The sequence below is a fragment of the Coturnix japonica genome, chromosome Z (assembly GCF_054131305.1).
Source record: "Coturnix japonica strain WE chromosome Z, WE-NBRP24, whole genome shotgun sequence".
NCBI classification, from domain to species: domain Eukaryota; kingdom Metazoa; phylum Chordata; class Aves; order Galliformes; family Phasianidae; genus Coturnix; species Coturnix japonica.
In genome coordinates this window covers 49171615-49197866 of record NC_140702.1, presented here as the reverse complement: position 1 = coordinate 49197866, position 26252 = coordinate 49171615, and the positions used below count along the sequence as shown (strand labels likewise).

Here is a 26252-nt window from a genome sequence, read left to right as displayed (position 1 = left end):
AAAGCACATGGTTTCTGGTTAGTGACCTGAAGAGTTAGAAACCCAGATGAGAAAGGAATGGGTTTGTTCTGCACGTATGATTTTGCTGAGACCAGAAAGCAACAAAACCTGCATCTGGACAAAAGAAGCCAAAATGATTTCTTCAGAGATGCTAAATATATGTTTTTTTAGCACTGCAACAATATGATGAGCAAGCTGAGTATTAATGCGTAGTAAGTCCAAATTATGAGACCAATGGTTGTACAATGTGTGAAAGCATAGGAGCAACTGTCGCGTGCTTCATAAAATCTGCATTTTAAGCAAGAGGTTTTTTCTAAAATGTACCATCCCATGAAAATACCATCCAGAAAGCTTTGCTGGGACAATCACTTTCTACTGATGCTACCTGTAGTCCTCGCAGTAAGGGATGGCTGAGCTAGGCTACTTGTAAAGTGTACTTAGTCAACCTGGCTGAGGCAGGGCTGGGTCAACCAAAAGTGTGTTCCTGCACCAGCTGTCTGCAATGGGGCAAATTCATGGAGCCTGGCTGAGCACTAAACTTTCACTTCCTCCTGTGCAGGAAAACCACCTGGCACAGGCCCTCTACAAGTCCTCACACTTTTGCTCTCACTCACCGTGTTGAAGTGCTCTGCTGCTTGTTCTAGTAACCCCACCAGGCCACTTTCTGAGAAGTACCTCCCAGAACATATGCCATCTTCATCCGGAGACAAAACATCATCTGAAACAGCAGATTCCTCCAGCACATTGGGTGAAATGTTCTAAAACAAATCAGAGCAGAGAAATCAGGAACCAAGACCAACAGTCTACAGTAAAGAGCCAGGCAGAAACAGTTCCAACATACCTAAATGACAGAAAGAAGAATGAGAGGGAAGCGCAGCCAGAGGGAACATGGTTAAATCTTACTCAGAAGTAAATGTAACACCATAAATCTTTGCAGATGGCAGATCAGGAGTTTTGTTTTAAGAATCCTAAGTTTTTTTTTTCTTGCCTCAGGATTAAAAGGTGAACTCCTGTGGATCACCAGCTGACCTCCTTCAAGTGGGTAGGTTTCCTTGGAATGCTGGAATGCACCAAATCTCCTATGCCACAGGGATAACTGGAAGCCATATCTTTTCAGTTTCTTGTACCTCAGAGGTGAAAAATTTCAAGCTGCACCTCAGGCCTTCTTTGAGCTTTTAAAAGAATCCGAATTCTCAGGTTGTTAATTCTGCAGCTTTTAGAAACAGAGAAGTACAACACAGACAGTACTTCTCTAAAAACTGAAATAACTGAAGGCTAAGGTTTGATTTGCTACTACTTAAAAGCAGTGTCATGGTGTCTCTCTTCAGTAGAAATTACAATGTAAATCTGAGTGCAAGATAGATGCCAGCTGGCTACATATCTAATTCCCAGAAGACATCTTTATAAAATGGCTGAGAGTCTGAAGGCTGTTACTATTGATCAGATTTCAGATAAAGAATTGGCACCACACATCACTAGCAAAACAGAACTTCTCCCCGTGGCTTTTGCAGGTGTATTTATTTTTCTATGAGTGAAATTTACTGCAGCCACATCACCATCACCGTGTCTGTTCTGAACATCATGTTAGCTCCTCTGCAATAATCAGCATGTAGTCAGGACAGCATTCACAGGAATATGTCTGCATTTCAGACAGAGAGAAAATGACAGCACCTTTCAGTATACCCATGGCTGTCATTTTTCAGCTATCAGTCCTACTGAAGAAAGTAACATTAAGCACAGTTTGCACACCTGGCACATATTAGGGCAACTCATACAACCCATGCAGCAGCCAGACTTCTTTGAATTTTTAAGAAAGGGAGAAAGGAAGACCTGGAGAACTACAGGCCAGTGAGTCTCACTTCTGTGCCTGGGAAGATCATGAGCAGATCCTCCTAGAAGCTATGCTAAGGCACATACAAGACAAAGAGTTGATTCGAGACAGCCAGCATGGCTTCACCAAAGGCAGTTATTGCCTGAACAATCTGGTGGCCTTCTGGAGAGACAGCTTCAGTGGACAGGGGAAGGGTGATGGATGTCATCTACCTGGACTTCCTCAAAGCCTCTGACATGGTCCCTCACCACATCCTTCTATCTAAATTAGAGAGGTGTGGATTTGAAGAATGGAATGTATGATGGATTAGGAACTGGCGGTCTGGATGCAGCCAAAGTGCTGTGATTAATGGTTCTGTGTCAGACTGGAGGCCAGTCACAAGCTGTGTCCCTCAGGGGTTGGTTTTGGGACCGGTGCTCTTCAACATCTTCATGAATAACACAGACAATGACATCGAGTGCACCCTCAGCAAGTCTGCGGATGATACCAAGCTCAGTGTGCTGTCAATATATTGGAAGGAAGGGAAGCCATCCAGAGGGACCTGGACAGGCTGGAGAAGTTGGCCCATGTTAACCTAACGAGGTTCAACAAGGCCGAGTGCAGGGTGCTGCACTTGGGTCAGGGTAACCCCAAGTATTCATACAAACTGGGTTTGAGTAAAAGAGATGCTTGTGTTAATTCAAGAGGCTTGACTGGTTGTCACCAGAACTCATGATAAAGTGAGATGTAGCAAGTAGCCTGCAACTTTGATCCTCAGAACACCATGGTTGATGTGCCTACTGCCAGGTGTAGGCTAATGAGCTTTGTATCTTAACAGATAGATAGACACACATGTACTAAGACCTTGTCTGTGGTAATGTGAATTTCCTTTAAAGCCAATTCATGTTCTCTTTAAGTCACTGTCCTCACTTGTAAAGGGGATTCATTGTGAACACAAACTGTCATTCTCCAAAGAAAATTTTCTGATTGCAGAGATAAGAGCATATGCAGTTTTGCCTGGCACAGTGCACGCTAAAGCATTACCTTACAATCAGTTTTGAGGGTACTAATGAAATAACTGCAAAAGACCTAGGTATACTCATATAATCTTTTGCTGCACCACTTTACTCATTTACATAAATGAACTGACACTTCTCCTCATTCAGAACAGTACTTGACATTAATTATAGAAATCTGAATGCACATCACCAATACTAGTTAATGTCATACTGAAGCTAAATGAAATGGACCCAGAAAGAATCAGTGAGATCTGGAGCTCCAAGGAAAGCTGAGACAACCTGAGTGATGTTCTTTTTCAAAGAAATCATCTGAACAAGGTGCTACAAAACACAAATCTATTTGTAGAGAAGAGGATATCTTCTCTTGAACAGCTTTGTAAAAATGCTAAGTGTTATTACAGGTAAGTGCTGTTATTGAGCAAACTGAAGCTCAAAATTATGCTGTCATATAAAACATTTTGTAACTGAGTTTCTGGTTGTTAAGGCATTTGACTGCCTCTCTCCTGTGGAGCAACTTTTCCTTTAGAAAGCATGTATTTACACAAGCATTTTGACCAGAGAGGTTGATTTGTCTAAAACGCTCAGTTTATCAGTAAAGTTTATCAGTAAAGTTTTAGTTTTAGTTTATTTATATATTGTTATATTATTATGCTTTAGTTTATCAGTAAAGGAATTATGAAAGAATAATGCTATGGCGGAATTGTGAGTACTATTTCTCAGAACACTAAACTCAATGCAAAATTCTAAGTGGTTCAATAACATTCACATCCACTATTCTGAAGCGAAAAAACCACTTGTGTTGTGGTTATATCAAGGGATGATGAATGTACTACTGATGTTTGCCCTTTCTGAACCACCTGGACTGTAAAATGTGCCCCTCCATGCTCTCTGAATGAGATAAGCAAAAGGGTATTCTGGCAAATAATACTGAGTCACTGTATGTTTTGGAAAATTGGAGAAGTACAACGTAAATAAAAAATAGTTTTAGAAGGGATCAACAGTTTTAGACAACAATCATAAAAGAAGAATTATCAACACATGGGAATATTTTAAGGGTGTAGCCAATTCTATTTTTTGTGTGAAAAAAAAAAGGAACAAAATCACTACATTTGCACATAAAATAAGTTTGGGTAAGAATGAACAAAACTGCATAATCTGATAAGCTAGGTGTGAACAAATATCTGCATTTCAAATGATTTCTTAAAGCAGATAATTATATTGTAACCCACAGGGTGTAGAAAACAAAGAGGGGAAACAAACAAACAGAAAATAATCCAAGAAATCTCTCTGGAAAAGGCTGATGTATCACTCAGTAATGAGCTCAACGAGGCCAAAGGAAAAAGCGGGGCCTTTGAAGCTATAAACTGAAAGGTACTTCCTAGAGTTGAAGACCTTATAGGACACTTTTACTGTGCATAAACTATCACACGATTGTGCCGTTTACTACTGAGAAAGATGTTGCTTAGTAACTGGAGGACACTCAAAGCACTGGAGTATGTGTTGAAAAAAATAGATTAGCTCCTATTATTTAGCTTGTCAGAAAGAAGGTTGAAAGATGAATCTATCACAATTATTAAGTAACAAGCACAGGAAAAGATATATGATAATAGAGGGTTTTTATTTGCCAAATAAGAGATTACAGCATCCAAAGGCTGCAGACAGAAGCTACAGACAGCTAAATACTAAAGTTTCCATCAGTAAGTGTAATAAATAATCAGAATGAACTATCGAAAGTGGAGATAGACCCTCTGTCATCGTCACTTTTCGTACCCTTATGTTCAGTCCTACTCAGCCTGACACAAGAAGAAATACATACACTGTGATTGGGTCATCCTAGTCTATCAGAGCTTTGGATTCTCTTCTTACCTGAAAGCTGACGCTGCCCACTGGGAGATAGCTGCGATCTTCAAGCATGCTGAGGTACTCTGCCACCAGTGCAGCAGCATGGACGAGGCACATAGCTGCTTCTGTGTAGCACTTCCTTTTGGTGTGCTTCTCTGCCATGTTCTGCAGCCAAGTCAGTCTCAGGTCAGGTGATGTCTGGTACCCTTTGGCAATTCTAACAACACAGGGAAGACAGGAGCTGTGAATTACTTCTCAAATAACAGAAAGGATCTCTACAGTTCTCCACATGGGCTGAATGGAAGCAGACACCTTCGTCCTTATTCTGTATGTAGCATTCACTAAGCACATGGTAAAAGAAGGGAAGCTAGGGAAGGGAAGCTAGGAAACAGTGGAGCTATGAGGAAGTAAAAATGCTGAACCCAAGACCCTTCAGTGATTGTTAGTTCCTGACTTCCATCCTTGCCCAAGCCCATGCACACCAGTGACCTCCCAGTGTCTCCACTCCCACCTGGGCCCCTTGTGAGAGGTCAGCTGTGCTGAAGTGGGAACATACAGAACAGCTGGAGTATTTGTCCACAACTTGTCCCCTGTCCCATACACAGTGCTTAACTGTGCTTAATTCACTGCAGAATTTCCTCACTAGCAGTTCTAAATGATTCACCTGTACATAAGATCCATGAGCATTTCTGGGTCTTCCTGAAATTCTCTCATTTTCACTGTGTCTGACAGGATGCTGTTCAGATTACACAGCAGCTCCTCTACCTGCAGTAATACAAAGATCAACATGCATTTCTCAGGCACTTATTTCTCCTCTTCTAGAAAAGTACCAGTCCCTGCAACAGATGATATTTTATAGAAATTCAGTCCCTCTTACTGAAGGAAATGGCAGGATGCTGAATTGCTACGAGGTATATTTTTCCAACTCTATTCAGTGCAGCAAACACTGATGACATAGCAAATTTTATTCATTTTAATGAATCAAAATGAGCTGGATACACCTTTAATCAGTTTATTTCTGAATGAAAAAAAAAACAACAACAACAAACCAAAACCAAGAATAAAACAAACAGAACAAAAAACAAAAACAAAAAACCAATAAGACTGTATGCTAATTTAGTTCTTCCTGTGGTCTGATAACAAATCAGATGATTTTGTAAGTCTTCAGCAAAAACTGAATTTCAGCAAAGCACCTGGCAGTTGTCTGAAATATTTTTCATTACTGCCACTGCTGCCTTACAAACTGGAAAGAGGGGAGACGTTTCCACAGTGCTACTTGCAGGAAAACATACTTAATCAAATTCCACCCTGGGAAATTTGTGTGTGCAGTTCCTGCTGGGGTCTAGGTAAAAGCTGTCTACAAATCTAAGAGATAACCCTTCTCTAAAGAGAATCAAATGGTACAGAATTGGGTCTTCCACTTCTGCTTGTTGTTGCATAAGACATAAGTTCAGACAATACCGCCTGCATTGTTACTTTCATTCTTGCATAAGACTGAGATTCTAGGATTTGCTCCAAGCACATTCCTATGCGAAAGTTCTAATACAAACCACAGATATTACAAAAGATTTGACCTGAATGGGAAACGGAGTTGCCTGCATGTCCACATCTTCCTCTGCATAGGCCAGGATAGTTCGTAAAGATCGTCGCAGGAATTCCTCATTAAACTCAGGTGATTTGCCAACCAAAGAAGCTAGTGACATAGTCACCTGCATCTTCACTCTTGCAAAATTCTTTCAGAAGAAGGAAAAAAAAAAAAACAACAAATTAGAGACGATACCCCATGCATATCATATCAGTTCACATATCTCTGTCTCCTGCATAAACCAAATCCACTTTCACCTGCTCACTCTATGTGGGTTAACGCTGCTGCTCATGTGAGCAAGAATCAGGAGGTCTGGACTCTGACATGTCAGTGCTTTGAGGCAAGAATATGCTTGCTTGAGACTAGAGGAATTGAGTTCTCTCTTTTCACCTCAGGACAGGCCAGTAAGCATTTAGATTAGGCCACACAGAGAGAATGAGAGGCAGCGGGACTACATAAACATTCTGGAAACAAGTCTATATAGCAAATGGCCTCCAAGGACGTAATCTGGTGATGTACCATACCTTGATGGTATCAGCTCTGCAGAGGCATGTTCTCCTACTGCACATCCACCACTTCTTACATAGTAAAGGCTCTTAAAGTGAAAACTAGGGAGAAAATGGTGCTAATGATTGTCCTTACGTGCTAGGACATTAGGAATCTACACAAATAAAATAACTATTTTGCTCTGCATGTGTGGGTAAAATCCAGGCCTAGTTTATAGTTCTTGACATGAAAGGGAAAGTGAAAAAATTGCATTAATAATCACATACAGTTATTCTGCTAAGGCTCTAATTGCACTAGAATAGAACTGGTCAGATGCAGTTCTGTCACAAAAGTGAGAAAAATTATGAGAAAAATAAAGTGTTGCTTATCTATCATACAGCCCTTGCTATCAGAAGCCTCACAATGTTCCATTTGAAAACACATTTATAGATACTTCAGGAAAAAAAAAAAATCACACCTTCCTAAACAAGACGTTGAACAGTAATTAAAACAATTTCTCCTCTGCACTTGTCACACCACTTCTAGTTCAAGTGTGCAAAACAGCACAACATATTGACCTGCAGATGCTTCCTGTTTGTTACCACAGTTTCTGTTTCAATTGGTCATGAAACAGTTGGCATAAAACACTCTGGCGTTCTCAAAATCTTACACTGGTAGAGCTGAAGCTGTATCTCATGAGGAGATAAAGAGTGGCACAGGCTTGAGTCCGTGTAATATCTATGCTGCTGCTGCAGTGATGGAGAACTCTTTGACAGAGATCAGCACACTGTTCCACTTCCTCTTCAAACAAGAAATCTCCAAACTAAAGGAAACAGAGAAGATGCCATTCAGTACTACCATTTCTGGCCATTAAATGAGCTTAGTGCATGAAAATCACGGGGTTCAGACAAAGACAAAAATATACACAAATAACATTTTATACCCTTAATATTGGCATCTGATTTCTATGCCCCTATAGACTTCATTTCCAAGCTGTTCTAAAGAGAAGAAAGGTTTGAAAATAGTCTTTGCGTCTGAAAGAAGAGCAATAGAAAGAGAGAGAACAAAAAATTTCTCACAGTGTCCCACAGTGCCTTCAGGAGTTTTTGAAATGATAAATTATTGCAAAATTCTTAAAAAGCAGGAAGAGTTGTTATTTTCAGAATATATAACAGTTGATGAACCATGCAAATATTTCCTTGTGGATAAGAGCAATTACTGGCTTTTTGCATCAACACCCTACCCCTCCCCAGCCCTCCAGCATGTTCTTCCTCCTACGGCGTGCCACAAAAATTCTGTTGCCCAGCTTTCACGACAGACCCTCTTTTAAAGACTGTCCCCATGCATCTAGCAGACAATAAATCCTGGGAGCAGAATGTCTATCCTAAGAGACTGTCACGGTACAGAGAAGCGTTGCACCAGTATTGTATAAGCACAGGTTGGACTGATAAAAGGTGTGTGAGAAGAGCACTGGGTTATTTTCCATTTGCAGGCCTGTTTGCTGGCCCTTGACCTTCTTCACTCAATTATCTCACTGTTTTATGCCTAATTTATATTACAAACCTGCTGGCATAGGGTTCTATCATTTTCATTTGTTTGTAAAATAACATGTACATACCTAAGGTGTAATATAAATACATTGCAATGGTTGCTTCATAAAATGAAGCACTGAGTCAGCTTAATTGTACGATCTATTTCAATAAGAGTAATAATTGCTTCACAGAATTTATTATTTTAATTGGAAGTTAGCTTCCAAAGATAAAGTACAATGAAAACATAATTATGAGTTTCATAACTACTCTGATATCTACCCTGTAATTAGGCATTGTCAGACAATCTGCATTTAACAGCAAACAGGCTTTAATTGGACAGGAGTGTTCCATTTGTAATTTGCATTTTGGAATAGCTTAGGTGAAAAAAACATTTCTCTGACTTTTCTTTTGTGGAAGTAATTTTCTTTATAGGAGAATGGCTTTTCCCCAGATTTTAAATTGGAAACTGGTCTTGATTATATAGTAAATCAGACATTTCTTCATGGTATCTGCACATTCCCTGGAGTTAAGATGCCTAATTAAAATCAGAATGTATTTGAAATAATTAGTTGTATATATTTTTTTACCCTTTTTATTCATAACTTTTCTGTATTTAAGAGTAAATTGCTCAAACTCACAACCAGAAAGTTGTTCTGATTCAGTCATTCCACCTCATGCAGTCAGTGAGATAATCTTATAACAGCTGGATAAATCCCTGGGAGTCCCTCCAACTAGGTGTTAGTATTTACATCTGTTAAACACACTTCACAAATGCCGTGGGAAAAATGGTGAGTGATTACCTACAGCTCTGCTATAGAAGTACTTCGCTAACAACTTGACTGGAAGCGTGGAAACAGAAGCATATCAAAAGCATACCTTAGCAATGAGTGCTCTGAGTGTAGCAAAGCAGTGAGTCAGGTAAGTGGTGCTCTGATCACAGCCAAGAGAATTTACCAGGACCTTCAAAACTCCTCCCAAAAGATTGTCTCTGCACTCTGCTGCAAAGCTTGCCTACACATGAAGGAGAAAAATAACAGTAACTGCATGAGGTAATTCACCAGTGAACTTGCACATAGGAATCAGTTGTTCTGCTCTACCATTTACAAGATGCATCCAATAGTTTGGAGAATACAAGTTGTTGGGTTTTGTTTGTTTTAATTTGCTAACTTCTACCACAACTCAAAACAGTTCTGAAGTGAACAGGATGATGGGAAAATGTTTCCAACATTTTTCAGTTTTCATAGGCTCTTCAATGTACTTCTAAAGTCAGTGTTTGCAGTGACTCCTACAGCACTGCCTGCTTTGTGTTTAATCTTTCATGCACCTTGCATTGGGAAGTGTCTCTGGTGGCCATGCACCACTTTTTTCCCTCATGCATTTCTGGGCATACTGGCTAGACAAGCATACTGGTATGTTCTGGTCAAATCTACAACCTGGACAGAAGAGATACAAGCTGCAATAATGGGTGCCATGTAAAAGTCATGCCCAGTACTACAAGGAGCTAATAGCTAAATGCTTATCAACTAGCAGGTTTTTGAAAAACAAAGTTCTCTCTTAATTATACATTAATCCAGGTTGCTACAACAGTATCATTACAATACCTTCGAATTTGTAGTGTCTTTCCTAAGCCAGGAGACCTTGTCTCAGCACAGTCAACTGTTACAGTTCTACTGATGTCAAAGAACCTGTGAAATTTTGCTGAATTTGACTCCTACAAGTTAAACTCTTTACACTGCTATAGGGGGCCACATCTCTTTTCAGAAGGACTCCATGCAGGAGGAAGATCTTTCCTTGCATTAAGTACTCTGAAAGTCAAGGTTAAATGACTTTTGTCTCACAGGATCACTCAAAGTATGACCTAAGGCTGCCTATCAACCTAGTTCCAAACTACTACTGTCTTAACATACATTACTAACGTAAATTAATACTTTTCTTCCCTTATCCTCTCCAAACTCCACTATCAAGGTAAGACAGTTGAAATGGCTTTTAAACACATCTGTAGAGGACAAGGAGTGAGATTTCCCTTTAATTCACAGTAGTATGCCCTAACAGTAGGAAGTGCTTGTTACAGCAGTGTAAGGCAGTAATTTTGTTTTTAGGTTCATTCATCCTTGCCTTCTTCCCTTCAACACTACAAGACTTTATACAAGCTTACAGTAGATCTTTAATTAAAACAATTTGCACTGCCTAAGACACAAAAGGCTTGCTTCCACTGCCTTCTGAAAAAGCAGAAACCGATACCAAGCCAGCTCTACAGTTTCCCACCTGGATGATGTTCTCTTGCATGTCAAGAATAATCAGGTTAGCTTCAGTTGCCAGGTTTCCACTGATGAGAGCTTCTTGGTCTAGCTCTGCTTTTGTCCTACAGAAGAGAGTTCTAATTAAAGCAAGAAGGGAGTTCCACAGGTGGTGGATGACTTACTGTCGAAACAAAAGCAAAATACAAATGCTGAATAATCCATCAAGAGCAAACAATGACAACAGTGTCTGGAGGCATTTCTGAAGAACTACAGCATCAAACCAGGAGAGAGCATATTGATCTTTTTCCTAAACCACTCAGAAAAGGACCACTGCATGGCCTGAAGCAGCTTTTTAAGGTTTGAGATTTGAGCTGCTCTAAGGCTAAATCTCATTTTTCTGTGGCTGGAAAAATACTTATACAAACACACTTCTGAGCGAGTTCAAAATCTGTAGCTATTCTGCTATGTTTGTTTCTCCTTCTTTCTCAGCAGAATAACACCAAAAAAGAAAACCAGAGAAATAAAGAGCCATCCTTCTGGGCACAACTGGTTAATTTCAGGGAGGGACAGAAAAGAAAGTAAGAGCAGTACCACAGTTATTAATTACAACAACTCCAAGTAACAAAGAAGGACCTGCCAAAAGGCTGGTGCTGTAATCAAGCCATGGACTGCTAACTCTGAGTAAGAGTGGGACAAATCAGGCAAACAACATAGCCTTTTAAATAATTTCCAACAACCACAAAGCTAACACATCAACCATGCTGACTGGATCCTTTCTGACACCAAATTTAGCTTGTAACTGCAGCTTGTCACCACCTCAAACCATGCCAGCCTTAAGGAGATGCAGGCTGAGTGGCAACATTTGCAAAGGTTTTGTGCCACGTATGTGACCTGCAAACACCTTATTTACAAGCCATACACTGTGGAGATCCATAAAGAACAAGAGCGAAGATCTCACATACCACAGTGATGAACACAGGGTAAAACAGAAAGGCCTTGAAAACATGTGGAGTTTTACTAGAAGATTTAAGTTTTAATTAAATTTACATTTAACAATAATGTAGAGCCTGCTGCATAAGGGCTGGTTTTCTCTGACTTCAGTGAAACTGAGAGGAAGCAGGCTGATTTCAAGGCAAAGAAAGAACATCCACCCAGGATCTGCACCTCTTCCAACCTAGGATAGAGGCCAGAAGGATAACTCTTTTAAAGTTCAGATAAATACCCAATTAGCAATCTTTGTTTTAAAAAAAGTATGTGATAATCACAGCTGAGTGGTAGATGGCAACAACACAGTTGCTGAGCCGATCACAAACCAGTGTTCTTAGTTCAATCTCACACATGCTGAAGGATGCTGGGGGAACTCACAGTGCCTGGACTGGTGAGAACACACAGTGGCCTGTGTGCCAGACAGACAAAATTCTGTGGACAGCAATCTACATGCATGGTCACTTTAGAGAAAAGCAACAACTTTAATGCTTATAGAAGAGTACCCTGTATCATATGAAAATGTTATCAGTAGCACAAATCTTTCTTGAAATTACCATTTCCCATTAATCTACATATTCACTTGTCTGCTATTATATAGTGCACAAAAGGTGAAATGTACTGATATATCATAACTTACAACCTGCAACAAGAAAAATGTTCACCACAGAATCACCTTCCCATAGCTAACAGGACATGTCAAATCCAGCCTAACATAGTTAATGTGGAAAACTCATACCACAGTATTGCACACAGTGAAGTGTGATAGCAACACCAAAGTAAGTGTCACAGCAAGCCTCACGGGAATATATGAATTATATACCGATGACTAGTGTTTCTCTCTCTGATAATCAAAAGGAAAAGATGCAGATAACTAAACATCTCATTCAAGTATTTGTGGTCTCTGTTATGTCCCAGCAACAGTTGGATATTTCTGCTATATACACATTTTCTATTTCTTTCTTGTTAACAGAAGAGGAAAGGGATTGACACTGCTGATTTTGCACTAAAATCATCCCAGGAGAAAGATCAGCTCGTTTCTAATAAAAGCAGTACATTTTTATTAAACGACTTACTTATCTTGTCTCTCATCTGCCTGCCGCCAGCGAGTCTGCTCCTTTCTCCACCTCAGGTTTTCATTTAGCCCTGCTGACCTGTCATTCCCTGAAAGTGCAACACATATTGCTGAGATTAAAGCTCAGGGGCACACAAAAGGACAGGACTCCAATATTTTTAAATCTAAGATTTTTTGAGCATCAGCTTACTCACTGATGTCTTCTAAGTCCAAAGCATAAAAATTCCATTTATTAAATGAAACAAATCTTTTGATATTAACGATTTGTTCTCACTGATAATTTTGACATTGTTTCATGGCTTTTGATTAGAAACTAACAACGATTTCTCAGAATTTATTAACATCTCTTAGTTGGTTTCATATTCTTCACCTGATATTATCTCAGTCCTAGTTATGCATTGCACAATTGAAACATAACAATATTTTTATCCACAGCAAAACAGAAAAAGCCTGCAAGGGAAAGGACTGTGGGAGAGAAAGACAAAGATGAGAACTGGGAGTATGCACAAAAAACAACAAACATTTTACATCTAGAAACTCTCAATATCCTCTCAAAAGTCATGGGGGAAAGGTGCTATGAAGTACCAGCTGGTATCCTGCAGCGCTTCATCATTTCTCCTCTGGCTCCTTCACCTCTCAGCAAAGCCTCTTCTAATCTGGCCTTAACGTCTCTGGACTTCTGGAGTGCTTGGTTGCTAACTTTGTCTGAGCTTTGTTTGCCCTGGAAGTAAAGTCACAGCAATCAACACCGGTGCCTCCAGCTTTGAACACAAGTCCAGATTACACCACCCAAACCAGAGACAACTGGAGAGACTGGGAGAGCAGACAGAAAGCAGAAAATATAATTGACTAACATACAAATGCTTCTTTGCAAAGTTTGCAGATGAGGAAAGGTAATATATATACTGTTCATAAAAAATAGTGATGTAACTTAGTGCTATAGAGAGAGAAATTAAAGTGCAGAGACTTTCTTTAACACAAGCTTTCAGAGAGAGAGTCCTGATGTTCAGAGCTAACCCTTAAAGTGTCACCATCACAACCTTGCTTTGAAACAGGTAAGGTATAAGGAGAATAGCTCCAGTAATGACAGCACCAATTATTTACATTCAGTCACAACTGAAAAACATTACTAAACTGGACCTGAGTATATGTATATATTCCCTACCCAAAATAGCTGTCAAACCCTCAGGGCATGGAAAATAATACATTTCAAACCAACTTCATAAGATGTCTTCAGAAGTTTTGGCTGCATTTTGCTTGAAGGCTGGTCCCAGTCATTTTGAATTAACATGTCTGTTTGTAGCATAGATGAGACATGTGCTAATTTAACACTTGTCAATAACAAGTTTCCTCTGGACAGCCAGAAAGAAAAAAACAACAAAAAATGACAACAAAGCCAGGCCACATTTCACTTACCTTGTATTCAAAGCATGAAACACAAATGAAAAGGAGGTCTAAGATCCTGTTCAGCTGCATGGATGGAAGGTCTGCTATCCATTTCTGTATTAAATTCTGATCAGCATTTTTCATGATCCAGAGGAAGCAGATCAGAAGGTTGCGAGTAGTATCAGGACCTAATGTGGCACTCTGTCTGTAAGACTGGAGACAGATAAGGTAAGAGTCAGTGGAAAGATAAAAGAGTAGGGAGGACATTAAAGTGAAGTAATGTTACTTAAATTTTAGTGGAGCCAGATCTCCTGGAGAGTTTCTGCAAGTTTAACCTCTTCCAGGTTACAGTAATTTTATTTTTGTTAATCTATTTATATATGTTAGCAATAGAAGCACTAGCTGTATGTTTATGAAAGAAAGAAGAAAGTACAGAACCACTGTTTCTTAGTCGCCTGTATTTTAAGTTCATTAGAATAACTTAAGAAAATATTCTATTACTGCTTGCTCCCCTTTTGCCAGTTGTATCAGCCAAATTGCACAGAAAACAGAAACAATCATAAGGAAAGAGATATAGGGAGAAGATGACCCTGAACCATAAATCCATGGATTTAGGTGACACTGGCAATGGGAGGTGCTAGGGGAGTTACAGCAGCATTTGCTGATCTGGAAGCGTAACTAGGTTGGGCGTGCAGAAGGCAACAGAAACATTAGAGAAAAAGTGGAATCACTTCTGGTGAGGGGGAATTAGAAGATTTGAAGAGTAAATGAGAGGATGACAGTAGGAATATGAGGCATTCTTCTGGGGCTAGCTGAAACAAGATAGCAATTTCTTGTGAATGCAGTTATTAGTAACAAGAAAGGATATGGAGGAGAAAACAAAGAGAAAAATGTATGCAAGAAACGAGTCTGGGAAAACCCCAGACATACCAAGGACGCCAAAGATGTTCCAGAGCTCCTGAAGTTGAACTGATTCCCAGCAATAGCAAGTGCCACATTTTGACTGATTGCACCAGCAGACTCCTGTTCTTCTTCTGGGTTTCCTGTGCGCCCTTTTCCACTGCGGGCATCTGAAACTAGATTTAGAACATCCCACTGGGACTTCATCAGCAGCAAGTTGGTGCTGCTCACATTTCAGTCTTCCACTGAACTGTTATCTAACAAAATGATTGGCATCTCCATCCCTAAGACTTTATTTTTATCGAGCAGCAAAAGTACAGCAATGGTAAAACAGTTGAAATCATCTGAATCATGAATGGAACAGTTGAAATCATCTGAATAATCTGAATGGAATCATCTGAAAAACTGTCAAATTGTTCAAATAAATATGGGAAAAGGAGCTGTGCCAAGCAACCTCCAGGCATTTATGAAAGCTGAATTAAAAGCAAAGGCAGTAAGAAACATGAGGTTGCTTCTGAAGTTCCAAGCTAAGCCAGAACGTTGCAACACTTAGAAAGAAATGTCCAGTTTCCACCAATTCCAGGTGAAAAGATCAACATGAAAGCCATGCATGGGCCTGGGGAAAATGGGCAAAGTAATTTAAGTCTGCTAACACCTGACAGAGCCAGTACTGCCTGCTGGTTAAAGGACAATTTCAATTTTAGGCATCTGGCTGCTACTACTCGGCGCTAGTTCTTGACATCAATTTCAGTGAATCAGCCAGTTTGTAAAAGCTTTGAAAAAAGCACATTAGATTCTGAGTGTCCATTTGTGCTTTCCAAGATGTAGTTTTCAGAGAAACTGACTGACCAGCCAATCCCCAAGCATTTAGTACAAGGTCAACCTCGGATACTGCAGATTATTTAGAGACTTTAAAAACCAGCCATACTGGTAGACCAGGACTCCTTTAGTTTGTGGTACAAGGATAATACTTACGTTAGAAGAACAAGGTGAGATTTACTTATATTACGTGCAATGAATGCTTTCACAGTATTACCCTGACAGAAATTAATAATGCATTCATAATGCTATGCTTTTGTCAAAAATCAAAATGAGAAACATTTCCAGAACCAGTAATAAAACTATACTCTTCAAAGACTATACCTTTCTTTCTCTCTAGTCTTTAAATTTTTTAATGAAAGTGAAATGCAATTTTCCAAGTAGCAAAGACTTATTATTTCTCACATAAAAAGTCAGTGCTATTTTCAGCACTTTCATGTGAACACATTTGTAGAAAAAAAAATATCAAGAAAACAGATAAGACCATAATGTTTAAAAAGGTTTAATAATTGAGAACTAAGTTTAAAGCTATAGTAGCAGGGTGTAGGTGATAGAAATACGTTTTCTGAGTGATGATTACATTCACCCAAGATTAACTTCAGTGTCATGTTAAGAGTCCTGAGGAGCAACAGAAAAATACAGAAGGAATGCAATCCAATTTCTTTAATTGTAATGGAACACAATGCCCATGTCATTCCTTCTCACTGTGTTTTCTTCCTCACTGTCTGTTAAGTCTATTTGTATCTTAGTATTTCTTCCAAGACTGCTTTTCTTGAAAGATTCCATAGAAATGGAATAGACCACTGGGTCTATCACTTGTTTGTTAAGTAAGGACACCATATTTTTTTCCCATCTTTAAAAAACCTAGTTATCTGGAAATAAAGAAATACTGTACCTTGCTAAACTGTGGGGGAATTTCTGTACTTAAGGTAAATTCTTTACCTCAGATTGTTTAGACAAGTTACTCTAAGGCTGAAAAAGACAAAGGAATCAAGGTCTTACTTGTGAAGTCATGGAGCTGTGGCAGTGAATCCAAAATTATACCAACCAAAGGGAGGTAGAGAGCAGCAATTTTAATCTTTATCTCTTTTCTGGAACAGCGTGGGTCTAGGTCATGGGAACTCAGAAGGCTAAGGATAGCATTGACTGCTTTTCTTTGCACCCTACTAATCCTGTTAACAGAAAAAAATGCCATTAGCTCCAATAAATGGGTATTTATAATAAAAGGATTTAAGAAACAAGGTAGACATAGAAGAAGGAAATTAATACACCAATACTCATTAGACAGTGTCTTCCACTCAAATCAGAGATCCCTGTAAAAGAGCAACTAAAATGTTGAGCTGTGATCTCTGTTTATTTAGCCAATGCTACTGCAGCAAACAGTACTCTTTTATTCAGTAACACCAACATCCTGCAGTAAAGCTGTTTTAGAGTCACTTGCTGAAAAAGATAGCAAAGACCATTCTTTCACTTCCCTTTTCTTCAGAATGAGACTACATCACAACTCAGTGTGATTGACCTGTTCATGCCTGCAAGAGCATCAACATATGAACTTTCATGAAAGTTCATGCAGAAGTAATTCCTTATGGGGGCAACACTGAAGAAACTTTGCAGGACTCTCAGACTCTGTGCCAAAGACAGAAAATATTCTTACTAGCCAACACTGTCATGATACATTAAGTGATTTTGATTGCATTTGGGGGAAGCAGGATTTACCCTGGAGTTAAACTATGACCGTACCAACAGTACATTACTAAAATCTGCAGATTTGGATACTCACCCCTCACAGTCTGCATCCAGTGCTGCTGCCAATTCTGTAAAGAGTAACCCAGTCAGAAAATGCTGCTGACGGTATTCTGATGAGAGGTCAAACATACTAGCAATTTTCTGGTCCTGGAAGCTGGAGCAGGAGCTAGAGTTCTGCAGAAGAATATCAGAAGCAGTAAAAGGATGACCAGTGAAACAAAACATTCTTAAAAACGTTGTAAGGACAATTCAAGCAGATAACAAAGCACCCTTACCAGAGGAAACCTTTTTTCAGGCATTGAAAGAAGTCTGGAGAAAAACATCCGTGTATGAAATAAAAAGCATTAGTTTTCAAATGAATTGCTTGGTAGGATGCAACCTCATCCTTTCCATTCTGTGCACACAATTCATTTAATGTTATTGGAGATGTAAAATTCCTACCCTGTATTTGTCAGTTTGGACAGAAGATGAAGTCAGAATTTTCCCCACGTTCAGAATTCTGCATTGCTGTTACTGTTGCAAAGCTGATGAGGCTGCCCCTTGTAGAAAGGGGACTTTGGGCATCTTAAGCTCCTACAAAGTCTACCATGGAAGTAAGGTGAGGAAGGGTGTACTAACAGTGTTTCCTTTCACTCTGGAAAATTTTGGCTGAGCTTGCTGGCAGCTGGCATAGTTTAGAGCAGCCTTCAAATTGCTGTAACTTATGACTATGCCTGATATACAGCTAGTCCAGAAATGGAAAGTTGCTGCTGTACGCGTGTTGTGAACTTCTTAGCTTATCCAATCATAGGTGCCACAGGTCATCTGGAATGTTTTTGTACCTTCATCTGGTGAACATAACTCTCAGACTCTACTCCCCAGTGAAGCTACTGGGGTTTATAAGTCTGAAATTTCCTTTTAATTTATATTGTTCAATATTCTCTCAATATTCAATATTTATGTCAGTCAAGAAGGAATAGTCCCAAAAACCAAACACATGAAGTAGAAGTATACCACAATGTGAAAGGTGTCTTCCGGCATATTGTTTCAAACGAAGCCCACATCTCTGAGCAGCCCTATATTTTATACTGACTTAGATTTATCTGCTCCAATTTAAAACTTGAGCAGAAGGCACTTTGTTCCTGAAAAGTAACAGTAAGGTGCATAGCATCCACTTAAGTGAATTTGGCTTCTCTCCATGAATTCCAAAAGATTTATTTGAAAGGCCACATTTCTTATTGAAAATAGAACATTAGCTGTATAGCACTCTTGCAGACAGATCAGAATTACTGCAAGGGTGGTCAGTGACTATATTAAATCATGTAAGGGCTTCAGAAGCCTTATTTATTTGCTTCAGTTGCACTTCACAGGTTACTCCTACACAAGTAGAGTTGGTGCTGCTTCAAGGAAGGAATGATCAAACCAGTGCTTGCCCAGCTCTGACCTCCTAGAACCAGCTGGAAGATTTCTGTCTCCCCACATACAATCAGAGGAGTTCTATTCCTAGCTCTTTGAAATCCAGTGTGAGAGTTAAGCTCTTCATATTGAATTGAAGAATTCAATTGAAAAATTATGAAAACTTGATTAAGGGACCTCCATGCTTTGCTTTCAAGACCAGGAAAAGTTCTAAGAAAATATTAATTACAATTATTACCTGTCAGAACCCTTGAGGTACGTAACGTAGCACATCTTAGCATACAACTAATTATTTGGCAATGACACTTGAAAAGGAAACTATGAATATGAGTTGCTCCATTGGAATTCAAATTTCATTTGAAATTCATGGTTCAAAACCCACAAATTTTGAATTCTTCAGAGAAAATATAGCCAAGTAATAGCATCAGCTGTGCCAATGGAGAGGAGAGGATTCCAAGAAAAGAACACTGATACCTGAAACGGAAATAGTGATAGTCCTGCTCTGAAGAATGCTATACTCAACAGAAATCCATCATTCAGGATATTGAAAATTCAATTGAGTTGAAAATTCAAATGAATTAGTTTTGTCACTAACTCATATAGTTGTAGCACTTTCATCTACTTGTGAACTTCAGTTAGAATGCAGATGCACTGAAAGTTTGCTGTTGTACTTCCACATGCCACAGTTCTCCAAAACACACACTGATACTGAAATATGTACTAGTGGCTGTGTATCCACAGCATGCCTGTAAATCAGCTCTGTACCTTAAGAGCAATGTTCTTTCTAGATTTTTTATGTTTGCATGAATAACTGTTTTTTTTTTAATGTGTTTCTGGAAGGGTCTGCTGAAGCAGTACCACAGACATATTTGTGCTACATTAAGCTTTAACTTGTGTGGGTTCACTTTTGCAGTACTAGTCCTTTAGTCTTTACTGTTTTGCCCCTTTTCTCCCTGATCACGTGGTGGCTCATTAACCATTAACTCATTAAGTGGATGAATACAGTGCAGAAGTCTTTCTCTACATGCACTATTCAGGTGAAGACCACCTAATACTGGCTGATGGATGCTTACCTGTGAGGACAAAGAGGGTGAGGGGGATGCTGGAGTAGAGGCTGAGGTCATGAAGAAGAGGTTCAGATTCAGGTAGTGCTCATGGCTGCATAGAATTCTCAGGAACTCCAGCCTCATGGAAATCAGGGTGGAAAGAGAATTCAGCTTGTTTGAGAGCTAGAAAAACAAATGAACAAGTAAATGCCTTGTTTCTGGTACTTGCTATTTAAATTACCACGCAGTGAAATATCCTGTTTCCTGAAACTCAATCAGTAAATTTGAAAAATATAGCCAAGTATACCAGCATGCCTTAAAATGCTCCCAGGTTCCTTGTACCTAACTGCTTTCCATCCATTAGTTGCTCTTTGTTTGGCAGTGGTGGTGTCTTTTTTTTTCCTCTGTGGTTGACTTGCTGGCTTCCCAAGAAAGGATCAATATAATAAAACGATTTTGCACAACGCTGGGATTATAAACAAACAAAACTTTGCTGACTCTGTGGCAAATTCCCTGAAAGTCAGGTTAGTGAACACAGAACCAGGAGTGATCTCTCTTCATAACAACACTGATATTAACATTAATAGGGTTTTGCACGTAGGAAATGGTGGTAGACACCTTCAGTTCTCCTAGAAAGAAGGAAAGCTTTCCACCTTGAATACAACAATAATTTCATACTAGCTCCTTGCAAACATAATTAAATTTTTGGAGACTTGAAAAGTAATAAGACAAAGGTGGATCATTTTGATCAAGCACCCAAAATCTAAATACTATCTATAACAGCAGTATTTTGGTGAGAGTGCAAAACTCTTCAATCTGTGATCCAAAGGCTGCTGCTAAGAGATATAAAAAAGGAAGGAAAGTGGCTCTATGGATGCTCTGCAGCACTGTAAGGTACAGCATTTCTAAAAGAACCCTAACCCCCACTCAAATTATTTTTTGCAGACCACAAATCAAAAGAGGTGTAAAGTCTCTGCATATGCAGAAGGAAATAGGAAATTTACCTTAACCTTTAGCACAACTCAGAGGATCATGATGGATAAATGAATAAAAGAGAACAGAATACAAGACTGGCCATAAACCCAACACAATCCCAACCATGCATAATGCCTACCTGATTACAGTAATGTTTGATGAGATTAAACACAAATCCTCGATCCATTAAAGAAAGAAGATCATACAGGAAAAATGCCAGGCTGATGTTAATTTTTTCTGCTTGTTCACTTTCCTTAAAAATAAATAAATAAATAAATAAATGGGGAGAGGGGTAAAATTGCACTCACAATTTATAAATCTCATGTAAAGGTGGAGGACTTTTTATCATCACTTAGACTGAAAAAAACAGTGTAGGGGACTGATTCCAGAACCACTGTAGAATAGAGAGGATAGGACTGTGTCCAGTGACCAAGCTTATCTTTGCATATCTCTGTGCAGATAACAACTGAAATTGAGTATGAGAATACGAACTGAACTTCCTGTGGGCTCCAAACTTTTATATGCCCCTCCATTTATTTTTTAACTGAACTTCTAACACTACTGAAAATTTCTTTAGATGTTCAACATAAAATACTGTTTTCAGATATTAGAAAAAAATCTGCCCTAGCTCTGTGGATGGAACACAAACTGTTTTGTTTGAAATTTCATGTCTAAAACTGATAGGAAAAAATATCACTATGACAAATCTGTGTGTTTTACCATATGGCAACTAAACTCCTTTATATTTACAAATGGTCTGGTTACTAGAGACACACAAAGAACTCCAGGTATCCTCTAAATATAGCTATTTCAGACATACCAATTCAAATTATAACAGCTTGACAATATTATGTACTCGACCAAGAAGAATTTGTGGAGAGACCTGAGGGGTCTGCACACCCCTCACAGCCCTTGGGTGAGCTTACTCATGACTGACAAAGGAGATGATTGAGAAAAATGTTACTGATGTCTCTGGCAAGTGAGAGCAGGTGTGCAGTACCTCAGGGTGTTTATGACTTAATTTTTCATTTTTCAAACTTTTGGTTGCTATTGCCATTCAAGAAAATATATATACACATATAGAATATAGAATTCATATAGGATTTATGATCTAGAATTTACATAGCAAAGTGTTTTTCTACTGTGCTGAAAAAAACCCAGCCTTCCACCAGCTTACAGGGCAGTCTACAGTAAGCTAGGGATATTGCTGCAGAACCCCAGGACAATCTAATGTGCTCAACCATGTACCGAAACATACAGAATATTACACCGTGGATTTAAAACGTAGACAAGTGTCACATACTGCTGTTCTGTACAACTAATCAATGACCTTAATCCTGAAAACACTGCAGCAGAATTTTCACACATAGTTAGACTCTATCTACTCACTCTATCAAAACTGAATTGAACCAACAGCCCATTAAAACCTCTGCATTTCTCATGAAGAAAGCATAAAATATGGATCTGTTAGCGAAACCTACAGATCTGTTAAGACATTTTTAATGTAGCATATTTTTATCACACAGCATATTTACTGATGTGAAAATTTCTACGGAAATGTTTTCTGTGTGTGTGGATATCACAGAAGCACATCAAAGGATGAAGCTTCAGAAACAACTTTTGGGCTGACAATAATGGTGACTTTTGCCATTTCTTGCCCTCAGTTGTCTGGTTGTGGCCCTTTACGACTTTCAGTTCCCTGACAGAACAGCTAGTCACAGGTTGAGAACTGGAATAAGACCCATGCTGGTTGTCCAGTGATTGGGCAGGTCAGCTCTCCAGCCCAGCTACCCTGTGGCAAAACACACTGCCCTGCATGTACTGTGCCTCTGTCAGTCCCGGGGTATATATACTGCCTTTATTTTATGTTCTGGGGAACTGCACCAGGGACATCAGTTAACTGAACTGATGTTAAAATCTAAGTTACATTTCATAATCTTTTCAGCTTTATAATCAATCATGCCAATGGAACTTGTTAAAATACACCAGGAGAAAGAATTACATAGGATTTAGTGTTTTTCTCTTGTCTTTGTGTTTCATGTGGCCGGTGTGCCTTTAGAAAGATCTGGGGTTAGATATCTCATTGCTGGGGTTTATAAGAAGAACACGGCCTTCATACTGCAGTCAGGGAAGTCAAATGTGGGGAAAAATGCTGAGCAGCAGGAATGAGTATAATAGGAAAGGGAGATTAAAGGAATATGCTACACATAGGTGCAGTCCGATGCCTTAGACAGCCTGGCATAAGACAGCACAGCTACTGAAAGACAGAGTTCAGCCTTTCCTATTTCAGGGTAAGGGAATTCCCTCCCACACTCGCCTCACTCTAAACAAAAACAAACTCTGCTAGGAGGGCACAAGACTGTCCCTCGCAGTCACAGCTCTCACTTATAATCTCTGCGAGACTACAGCCTCAGTTTTACTCTAATTCCAGTGATGTTCCTGAAAGTGCAATGAAATAAAAAAAAAACCTCAGTGTGATGTGGTATCCACAGTGCTTTTTTTCATGCTTTTACCTTCTGGGGTTTGACTAGAAGTGCAGCAATCTCAGAAGTAACCACGTTAACTATAGTGGTAATATCATCTTTGAAACGGTCAGAGAACCGGCTTCTTCGTACACTGTCTTGCTTCTCTATACTGTGGACATACTGAGCCATGCTTTTTACCTGCAAAGCAATGAAGAAAAAAGAGAAAAATATAACAAAGTGGAGATAAAACTCTTATTTAAGTTAGTCCATAGAACAAGAGTTTCCACCTGTTTTTTCCTCAACATCATCACTCTTATCTTTCTCAGAGTCCCTTGATAACTCCCACCTTTATTGGCAAGGACATCAAAGAGCCTAGGGTTTGAACACAGGTAGTCCAGCTCATGTTCATGCTCAGTACTGTGGCTCAGATCACCCTCACCCTACCCCTGCTACTTGTAGCTTCTGCCTTTTGTGATAACAGTCAGGAAAGGACATTTCTGGAACTAATTCCTACTCTTTGGTCCCTTGTGTTGTATATATGCTTCCAGTGGAAACCAGTATGTCAACAAAATGTTTGCAGTGACACCAGTCACTTCAAGGCTCTGTGATACTGACCTTGGGTAGCCTTGCTACTGTACATATGTTATTAACAAAGGAAAAGAGACAGGAGCAGGTATTCACAGAAAAGGAGAGATGTCTGTCACCCAGACTTCCATGCAAGCTGTGTACCACTGAGCATATAGTTGGTGTGGGATTTAACTGTCATAACCTCTCAGCAAGGAATTGGGGTGCATACAAAGAATTCTTCAGTTGTGCTTCCATTATCTGGAATTTCTTATCACAGCTGGGGTTGGTTAGCTGAAGACATTATAGTCCAGCTAAATCTGTGCCTGCATTTCACTATCAATTTGCTACAAAACATCACTGATAAATCTTACCAGGAGCTCAAAGAAGAACCAGGCATACTTGAAGACAGCCTCTCTCACCATACCCGTGCTGACCACCATCTGTAGCGCCAGCTCCTCATGGAAATGCTAGGTAATAAACACAAAGTATTCAGAAATGGTCTTCCATCCAACTCATCTTTCAGTTTAAACCAACTTCCAACACTTACACCTTTAACAGCTCTCATAATGGAGAGCAAGCTGCTAGACAGGAACATCTGGACAGCCTTGCAGGAAAAAAGTGTATCTGACTAAAATGACAAATGAGGAATAGCACTATGGGCTTTAGGACTCATTCTGCTGTAGATCCAGAACCCGGGACACCTCAACTAAAAATGCCTTTGGTCTATCCTCAGAGTATTGCATGTGTGCCTGACAGTGAACAGTCACATGCTCCTGTCCCTCCTGAGAGAGCTCAGAATATTATTTCTGTGGTGGGAAAGAAGAACACAACAAAAATCACAGCAGAGTTTACACAGAGGTGTGTAGATAGAGGCCATACTCTCTGTGATGTGCAACCATAAGACTCCTAGTCCCAGTAACCTAAACTTCGAGAAAATTCAAATCTGGACTAACTACATATCATAACATATATTCTCTGTTCCTGATACAAACAATAAAGATAGTGAAATCTCTAAGCCTATTTACATTTAATAGGAGACATAAACCTAGCCAAGATTCAGAACTGGTATAAACCCTTATGTTTTTTGGCCTAATTCAAATCAATAAACAGAAATAAGAAAGTGCCTCTCAACTGCAACACAGATTCTAGACTTCTCACTGTAGAGTTTCAGCCCGGATTCTTCATCCAAAGCCACTCCTGCTGATCAGTGCCAAACACAAGATACAGCTCTGGAGGACTTAGTTATTTGCTACGATATGTTTTATGTTGTTAAAAAGCTGTTTGGGAATACAGACTCAGAATAAGGAGAACTTCTTGATTGTACATGCTACAAAAAGGGAAAAGTAAAATACTCCTTGTAGAAGAAAGAAATGGCAAATATATCTGAATGCAATTTACTGCAACATGTAAAGGCAGGTATCCAGAAGGAAACAGCAGTGAAAAAACACAGAATTCATAATACCCTGAGAAAGAGAGCAAATGGAGGGTACAGGCAGGCTGCTACTTGTCTAAATCTGTCCCAGAAAAAGAATTTAAAGATTTCAGAGCAGAGTCAGAAACGTTTGGGCAATATTTACCCATAGATTTAAAATTCCATCACGAACTCTGTTCAATAAAACTGGTTGTTACTTTGTTGTCCCTCTCCTCATTTCATGCTAATTACAAGCATTGCTAGTGGAGGCTCCATGTTCTGTAAATCAGTCACTCTCACATTCTGTATTAGCCTACCTTTTTACCGGATGATCTTGGGTTTGCACAAACACCTGGCATGTCATTTGTTCCTTCAATGTAAAACGACATCCGACTGGAGTTGTGATCTGCAGGCTGGAGAGCAGCCAGGAGAAGCACACACACACATACACATACATTAACACATAGCCTCAGCTAATTAACAGATTAAAAATCAAATAAGTGTTTTCTTGGAAGGTAAATACAGATGTTCACCCAAACCTGTTTTAGGTGTCTTTCTCTCCCCTCCTCCCCATCCCCGTTTCCTTCCCCAGAAAAAGCCAGAGACCACCTGAATTTGGTAGATGCGAGAGACCGCAAATGCCAACGCTGCCATCATGTGCCCGATTTTAGCACCACAGCCGTGTCTTGGAAACTAAAATTCACCCTCTCAAGGTAACTGTCATTAGAGTTTACTTGGTAGTTCTGCATCCTAAATTACCTACTATCTGTGATTATTCATTTCATTAAGAGTAATGCCAATTAAAAGGCAGTGAGTCAGCAGTTGCCTAAGCATTATGAACTTTTAATTTATCAGTGTGATAAAGCTGTGATACCAAATGTTTTCATTGTGTATTAATTTAAAACAAACAAAGAAACAAATCCACCCTGAGATTTTTTCTTTTTTCTTTTTTCTTTTTTTTCCTTTTTC

The 26252-nt window shown here is 39.3% G+C and overlaps 1 protein-coding gene across 3 annotated transcripts in view; it reads right to left on the bottom strand.

Annotated features, from left to right (window-relative positions):
- Nucleotides 1–26252, bottom strand: part of DOCK8 (dedicator of cytokinesis 8) — a 73420-nt gene that overhangs the window by 7090 nt on the left and 40078 nt on the right. For all 3 annotated transcript variants that reach the window (XM_032441260.2, XM_015848888.3, XM_015848891.3), the window contains 18 exons: nt 25601–25696; nt 24244–24339; nt 23354–23503; nt 20980–21093; nt 19893–20048; nt 17459–17598; nt 16681–16850; nt 14890–15035; nt 13990–14172; nt 13159–13294; nt 12575–12662; nt 10540–10636; nt 9151–9285; nt 7413–7565; nt 6246–6404; nt 5336–5436; nt 4696–4888; nt 615–758 (listed from right to left, as the gene is read on the bottom strand). In XM_032441260.2, coding sequence (XP_032297151.2) covers nt 615–758; nt 4696–4888; nt 5336–5436; nt 6246–6404; nt 7413–7565; nt 9151–9285; nt 10540–10636; nt 12575–12662; nt 13159–13294; nt 13990–14172; nt 14890–15035; nt 16681–16850; nt 17459–17598; nt 19893–20048; nt 20980–21093; nt 23354–23503; nt 24244–24339; nt 25601–25696 — 2457 coding nt within the window. The remainder of the gene's footprint in view (nt 1–614; nt 759–4695; nt 4889–5335; nt 5437–6245; nt 6405–7412; nt 7566–9150; nt 9286–10539; nt 10637–12574; nt 12663–13158; nt 13295–13989; nt 14173–14889; nt 15036–16680; nt 16851–17458; nt 17599–19892; nt 20049–20979; nt 21094–23353; nt 23504–24243; nt 24340–25600; nt 25697–26252) is intronic.